Source organism: Rattus norvegicus, chromosome 15 (genome assembly GCF_036323735.1).
Source record: "Rattus norvegicus strain BN/NHsdMcwi chromosome 15, GRCr8, whole genome shotgun sequence".
In the NCBI taxonomy this organism is placed as follows: domain Eukaryota; kingdom Metazoa; phylum Chordata; class Mammalia; order Rodentia; family Muridae; genus Rattus; species Rattus norvegicus.
Genome location: NC_086033.1, coordinates 23,477,606 through 23,485,449, shown reverse-complemented (window position 1 = coordinate 23,485,449; position 7,844 = coordinate 23,477,606). Strand labels below are relative to the sequence as shown.

General features: G+C 42.9%; 1 protein-coding gene across 49 annotated transcripts in view; it reads right to left on the bottom strand.

Annotated features, from left to right (window-relative positions):
• Positions 1-388: 388 nt before the first annotated feature.
• Ktn1 (kinectin 1) overlaps positions 389-7,844 on the bottom strand; it is a 92,492-nt gene continuing 85,036 nt past the window's right edge. For 25 of the 49 annotated variants that reach the window (XM_039093793.2, XM_039093792.2, XM_063274787.1 and 22 more), the window contains 3 exons: positions 6,480-6,575; positions 5,582-5,697; positions 3,555-3,646 (listed from right to left, as the gene is read on the bottom strand). In XM_039093793.2, the coding sequence (XP_038949721.1) occupies positions 5,593-5,697; positions 6,480-6,575 (201 nt within the window). In that variant the 3' untranslated portion in view covers positions 3,555-3,646; positions 5,582-5,592. Of the gene's footprint in view, positions 5,698-6,479; positions 6,576-7,844 lie in introns of all 49 variants that reach the window. The other 24 variants (XM_063274792.1, XM_039093797.2, XM_039093803.2 and 21 more) reach the window with 4 other exon arrangements.

Here is a 7,844-nt window from a genome sequence, read left to right as displayed (position 1 = left end):
TCATGGAGCTGAGCACGCACTCTACAAACAGCAAGCTCCATTCCTAGGCGTAGAGCCACTGCCAAATAAAGCAAATGGCAAAGTAACTTACACACAGCCTGGAAGCGTACCCAACACACGGTTACGAGGATGCGCAATTATCTGGTAATGTGACAACACAGAAGTGGCATTCAATTTCACACTCAGGTAGTAGCGGTGGCTGGATCTGAAAAGGGAGCTGGGGTCAGGGGAGTTCACTTTAGCCAGGCAAACATGGTAATAACTCTAATGAGGAGAAAAAGCAGTGTTGCCTCTCATTTTCTACAGGCTTGAAATATTGTTTTAATAGACTCAAAGACGACAGATTTCTACGCGTCAAAATTTGTAACAAAGTAATCCACAGGAAAACTTAGTCTAAAATGAATTTATTAAAAACAAATTTTATACAAATGTTATCAAAGAACAAATGAAAATTATAAAAATATAAAACAAGATGCATATTTTTGAAAGTGTGGATGGTTGTCATTAAAACTCCTGGAAAGAAACAGTGTGCAAAAACGGGAACTCTCTAATTTTGGTCTCAGAATTCCTTTAGATCAATATTCAATGTACTAAAATTAAAACCGAGAAAATTTTTGTTAAAACTTTTTTCATACAATATACATGATTGTTTTCCCTCCCCCAGCTCCACCCATCTCAGCACCCACTTAACTCCATGCCCTGTAAAATTAACCAACTAAGTAAACCAAGATCCATCCAAACAACGAACAACTAAACCAAGATACATTCAAACAAAGCTCAAAGCAAAGTAAGACAAATTCCATAAAACTACCACAGGGTTCACGAAGCCTGCCCCAAAGGGTGCTTTAGATATCCAGGGAGACACCGCTGGAGAAAGCGTTGTCCTTTCCCAGCAGGTATCAAGTGCAGGTAGCTTCTTGGTTAGGAGTAAGAGCGGGTGTCCACTTCCCCCTGGCAGCACTGCGACCCCATCTGCCTTGAACTTGTGATGCTGCCAGTCCCTGTGAGTTCCCTGTGCGCCGGCCCTGTTGTGTCTGTTACGTTTCCTTGGAGCAGCACAAACGTCCACACAGTAAAAACAGCAGACGGTATCTTATGAAAGGAGTTTCGACCCTCAAGATCCCTAGAAATCAAGGGTCAGGAGGATGCCAAGTGGTCTGTCTACATGTCATACATGTCTAAACACCAGAGGTAGACGGTCCCTTAGAAATATCAAGAGAAAACGAGAAAGACAAAGTGGTAACCGTTACAAATACCTACCTCTCCTTTTAGAAGTCACTTTTTCTAGACAACCTTCTGTTTTTCCCTAGCTACAGCTACATACACAGAATCACGGAAACATACATGTAGATGTGTATATGCTCATGTCAGTCCCGAGCCAGATGGTTCAGACTCAGCAGAATACTGGCTCTCCTGAGTACCCAAGACTAGGAGACATTCTCTGTGCCTCAGTGTCTATATCTACAATGAAACGGATGATAGAAGCATATTCTTTTCCGACCCCGATATACTCTAGTGAAAAATAAACTACCCAAGTGCAGTCAATGCTTTTAATGTATTGAGCATATGATAAAGTGTACACACGAGAGTGCTATCTAATAGAACTCTACCAATGAATGTGAAATGGTCTAGTTTTCTAGGGAAACAGAGTCTACCACCAATCTGTTAACAGCCTTCTTTGCCAACACGGTATCGTTTGCTTTGTGGAGCTTCCCTCAATGCCCGCAGTTGCAGTTCAGTAGCAGACAGCACCCGACTGGGCCCTGGGGGTACAATCAGGACTGTCTGCTCCTTTCATCCCCCACGGCCATCGCTGGGGACCCAGATAACGGAGTGTCTGTGTGACTGTACTACTACTGGCAGCCTTCTCCTGGTGGCCTCTGCTCCTCCCATATACCTTCTTCCAGTAGTGAACCTGGGCAAATCCATCACAGAGGGACTTATGTTGCATTGTGGTTTCAGTCCATTGTTGGCTGTCTTCACTGCTGGGGCCTGACAGAGTATCATGGTAATGTGAATGTGTGGCAGTGGTTAGCGCTTTATAATACAATCATCTATCGGTAGTGTCACCCATTGGGGACCAGGTCTTCAACACAGACCTAGGGAGGTGGGGAGTTGTGTTTTATATGCATAACATGCCATCCAGGAGAGGCCTCACAGTACTGGCCCTGGCTTCAATTCTGTGGGCAGCACAGCCAGCCCTCACTTGTGGACCACTCAAAGACAGCTGACACCTTGTCTTTTACAGTGTCACTAACTTCTGGGAAACTGATGACATTTGAAACAAAAGCACCCACTTGTGTTCTGTGATTGATATTTTGTAGCCCAGGCTACCTTCTAACTCATGGTCCTCTTGCCTCTACTTACCAACGGCACAGCTGACAGGTGTATCCCCTAGGCTGCTTCGAAATCAAACAGGTCTCAACTGAAGGGACACAGAGTGAAAGCTTCTGTGATAGAAACATGACTGCTTTGTCCGAGAAATAGCAATAGGGGCTGGCAAGATACCACAATAGTTAAAAGAACTGACTGGTTTTCTTGGAGACCTGGGTCCCAGCATCCACATGGCAGCTCACAAGTCTGTCAACTCCTCTTCTAGGAGATTCAACACCATCTCTGCTTCTCTGGGCACTATAAGCTTGTGGTGCACACATATATATGCAAGCAAATCACTCATGCACGTAAAAATAAAATTTAAATTACAAAATACTACAAGGTACTTTAATATTCACTGGCACAAGGTACTTGTCATCTAAAGAGAAGTGTTCTCAACACCACACACGCGCACGCACCCACACTAGCGCGCGCGCACACACACACACACACACACACACACACACACACACACACACATACACACACACACACACCCCTGCCAACACAGAAGAGACTGTATGTAACCTGTGCTGACACGGGCTCTGAAGAGGGAAACGTAACAGTTGTTATTTGAAACAACAGTAGCAATAGCAGAAATAAAGCAGAGTTCTCCGTGGTGAACGGAACTCAATGTCTGCACCTTGCTGTCACATACGCTGTGGTACCTGGCACAGTCATGACCAGTCAGAAAGCAACAGAGGCAATAAGACTTGTCTTGTTTGGTGACTACAATTAGAAACTGCATTTTAAATGACAGCAGTCTGAAGCACTAGTGAAACCTGTCAAAACTCAATGACAATTAGAGTGAGTCATGTTGAATAAGTGTCCCTTTATTTGCTGATTATAATAGCAACAAAAGTGTTTCCTTGAGTTGATGTCAGAGGCAGTTTCTCCCAAATGTTAAGTAAAGCAGTGTACAACATCAGTATTAAAATGTTAAATTTCACATTGTCTATACCACTTTGATCTTCTGAACAATTTAATTGAGCAAAATAAGATAAAAGATCACATTTATTTTATCTTTAGGAATGTAAAGGTCTAATTATTCAAACAGTTTTATTATAAAACTAAACTCTGAAGGTGTCTACAGAGTTGGCTTTTTAAAGTGTTTTCTCTTTAAGTCAGTAGTCTAACAAGGATTAGAAAAGACAAAACTGTTCAGTGTCTGACAAAGTAGAAAGGGTAAAACATAAATAAGGCTTTAATTTGGCAAAATATAATACAACGCCTTCTGTTAACTGCTAACGAATAATTTCCCGATTACTTCACTCTGTAAGAGATAAGAAAGCATCTGTTCAGAACGCAGTAAGGAAGCAACCCATGTGCTGCATCCCAACACCACCCCACACCCAGCCTGGCACCCAGAGCCATAATGATGGCAGTCAAATCCCAAGACTCTGGATTCAGAAGCCTTTAGGTAACGACTTTGAAACGACAACCCTGAGAAGCCATTTTTATTAGGTCTTGCTCAGTATAATGCAAAACCAAGGGGCAAAGTGAACAGGCTGAAACTTACAAACCCCATCTCTAATAAGAACATACACGGTCTAGGGCAGGAGGCAGTCGGCACTCAGTGTCATTGCGGTATAAAGCTCTCTGGTAAGTAAGCCCTTCTCACAGCACCAAGTTGGCAGACTTGGCATATTCTGTCCAAACCCTCTATGACTGTGCTACTGAATGCAAAGGAGAGCTTCAGTAAACCATTCATGATGTTTGCAAACGGCTTTAGCCAGACGTTATGCTACAGTAGACAGAGAAACTACACAAGGGAAGAAATAAACACGATGAGAAAATAAGTGAAATAAAAACTGACAACATGAAGGAAAACCAGATTAAGGAAGGATCTGGAGTAGGAAGAGTCAGGCTGAAGCCATGGGAAGAGGAGAAGAATTTCCCTACGAAAGAGAAATCAACGTCATCTGCCAATCTGGGGAAGAAAAGTGCCAGAAACATGACTGCCAAAAAATGGGAAACTGAGTTTACAAAGGTACAGGCTGCGCGTAGAGCTTCTGGCCTAACAGGAAAGGAGGAAAGGAGCTTGCTGCACTTGGCCTGCTGAGAGGAAGTCAGCACTGTTGAGGGCGTGGGTGTAAGTAGGCTAAAGGATGGCTGCCCTGAAGAGAAAGCATTCTCAGTACATAGCTGCCACATCACAAGGGAAGTCTCTCAACCTCTCCACATACATGCCTGACCTACCCCTGCAGCTTCTGTGTGGCTGTCAGTCAGAAGAACTTTGGTACAGCTTCCAAATGGCAGCCCCTTTGTGTCTACAGGGTATCACAATAATTTTGGAGCAAGGAGTCTCAGAAGAAAAATATCTGAAACATTCTTTGCACACTCAAATGTTCTCCCCTTGGCGGTATGATTCAGTCCCACAAAGCATTTTTAACTGCTGCTCAACTTGGGCTTTCCTGCAGTCGTGTAAGCAAAAGAGCTCATAACATGAGTTAGCAATGGACTTATTATTTCTCCTAAACCAAAGCCCTCACTTTGACCATGAAGAAGTAAATTTCTTAGATTATCTACAAAGGAAACTCAAAATAACTTAGGTGTGGTGGCGCCGCCGTGATTCAAGCACAGAGGCCAGGCCTCAACATGCCTGAGCATGTCACCTCCAAACAAAAGAAAAAGACTCAGCAAGCCAGCTCTAATCAGCAGAAATTACGGAAATCTGCTCCTGTCTGTAGGTATACAATAAATACTGCATGTTCTTTCCATGTTACAAAGTTAGGATGGCTTCATTTTCAGTCCAACTTTGATAAAGCAGAACCAAAAGCAACCACAGTCATGGCGAGAAGGGAATGTCATGGACACTCACCCTGACGCAGCATAAGAGCCAACCAACAGGCAGCTGCGGGCATCACCACCACAGACCAACCCTGCCACAACCACGCTGCCTCTCCTGTAGTCACAGACCAACCCTGCCACAACCATGCTGCCTCTCCTGTAGTCACAGACCAACCCTGTCACAAACACGCTGCCTCTCCTGTCGTCACCACACTGTGGTTCTTTTCCTCTAAACCAAACGACTTCACATGTGTGCACGAAAGAACAAAATGAGAAAGGTCAAAGCTGCCACCTAGAAACTGTGAGAGGGAACCTTCTCCTGAGTGACAGGCAGATCACGGCACAGTGAGTCGGTCAGGTATCTGCGCTCCTCCCCGCTGTGTTATTTACAAGGAAGCAGCGTGCTTGGTGTCCGTACCCCACACTGGATCACTTCTCCTTTGTGAGCTGCTGATTTACTTCCTGAAGCAACTGCTGTAAGTGTGCCACAGTCTGAGTGAGACTCACAGACATCGTCTCTTTCTCAGGAGACCCCTGAAAAGAAGGTGGAGGGGATAACAACTTCAAACACAAAGAGCATGTGCAACCAAAAAGGGGAATGACCTAAACATTTATAAAACAAAATTAGCAACAGTAAAAATCACAGACAAAGATGTTTGCTGATTAGTAGCACAAACTAGCTGGCACCAAAGAAAACTATATAGCATAAAATGCTGGCCACAAAGGAACACTCTAGTCTGTGAGCAATGTAAATAATGTGCTTTTTCTGTCAGAAAATAAAACAATTATGTTTAAAAAAAAAAGAAACAAAGCAAACAACTTGTCCAGCACAGGAAAGCCTGCCTCACAGAGTGCTTACTGGGTGCCTGAGCATCCCTCTACTCAAGGATAACCCAACAGGACAGGCGACACTGCCAGTACCCTTTACTAAAGCAGAGTGACAGCCATACATGAAGTTAGTAAGCAGCAGGGCAGAGTCAAGCATCCAAACTCTAATTCCAAAGCACTAACGCACTCACCTCTCCATAAAAACACTACAGTTAATATAGGATCTCACAGAGGACAGTGGGTCTACCAATGACAAGAACGCAGGGTGCTCTGGTGAGAAGGTGACTTTTGGTTAAGAAGGCTATGTATGGAACTGGGTTAGCTCAATGAGACAGCTTGTGTGATATGCACAAGGCCCTGGATTCTATCCCCAAGTGTGCTCCCTTCCCCCAAACATGGAAGCAGTTTGGAGCCAAAGAACATGCATGTTCTTCAAAAAGTTTATAAGGCAACTAGCCTAGAAATTTGAGGCTAAATGAAATACCCACCATTTCTGGGGAAATATCATTATTCTCAATAACAACCGTGTCTCCAGCAGCTTTTAGTGAAATTTTGGAGTGGATGAAGTTCAGTGACTGTTGAGCCTGTAACAAAAGCATAAGGAGACGATACATCAAGCACACCAAGGAAACAGCTTAATATGTATTCTGTACAGAAGCACAGCTCCTCTCAGCGTACGATATAAAACTTTTGTCACTGAGATGGAAACAACCACATCTCCCACCAACTTATAACAACAGGTATGCACATTTTCAGCAGTTCAAACATGGGAACTGAAAAAGGAAATTAAAACTAGAAATAACCACACTGATAAATTTAAGTTTTAGCCTGGACTAAAAGTCTCCAAATTCAACCCACAATCTGTTTTTTTAACAGCTCACATCTAAAAATGGGTTTTATGGTTTTTTGCTTTTGTTTATTTTATTTTAATTTTATGTGGATTGGTATTTTGCCTTCATATATGTCTGTGTGAGGATGTTGAATCCCCTGGAACTGGAGTTACAGACAGTTGTGAGCTGCCATGTGGGTGCTAGGAATTGAACCCAGGTCCTCTAGAAGAGCATTCACTGTTCTTAGCCGCTGAGCTCTCCTCCAAAGTTCCATGTGTATAACTAATTAATTTTAATATTTTTGAGACAGCCTGGTAACTCAGACTGGACTTAAACTCATGATGTAGATAGACAAGGCTCCTGCTGCCCAAGTACTTGGATTACACTAGCCAGCACCAATACTTGGCCTCTCATGGTTTTTATTTTTTTATTTTATGTTTTTGAATGAAGCATGTGAGCCTATCACATGTGGATCACTAATCCTAAACTACTCTGGGTTTGCTGACTCCTGATCTGGAACCTTTTTTGAACATATTTAGAGAAAATTAGCAGAAAGCATTTTATGAATGGGTCCCAACATTATGTCTTGTTTTGAAAGGTTTAGTTATTTAGTTTTTATATATGACGAATATATAACTGTAGCTGTCTTCAGACACACCAGAAGAGGGCATCGGATCCCATTACAGATGGTTGTGAGCCACCATGTGGTTGCTGGGATTTGAACTCAGGACCTCTGGAAGAACAGTCAGTGCTCTTAACCGCTGAGCCATCTCTCCAGCCCCAAACTTCTGCATGTTTTACAAAGTGTTTTTTTAACTCAGTAAAACACATTTGTGCACATTTCCAATTCCAATTTTTAGCACCCACATGTAGGTCACAATCATCAACAACTCCAATTACAGGAGACTCTAGAAGTACTCAGTACCCATATGGTACTCAGACATACATGCCGACAAACACACAACACACACACATACACATACACCAAATAATTTCAAAGAATTTCCAGAAGGGAAATAAAAA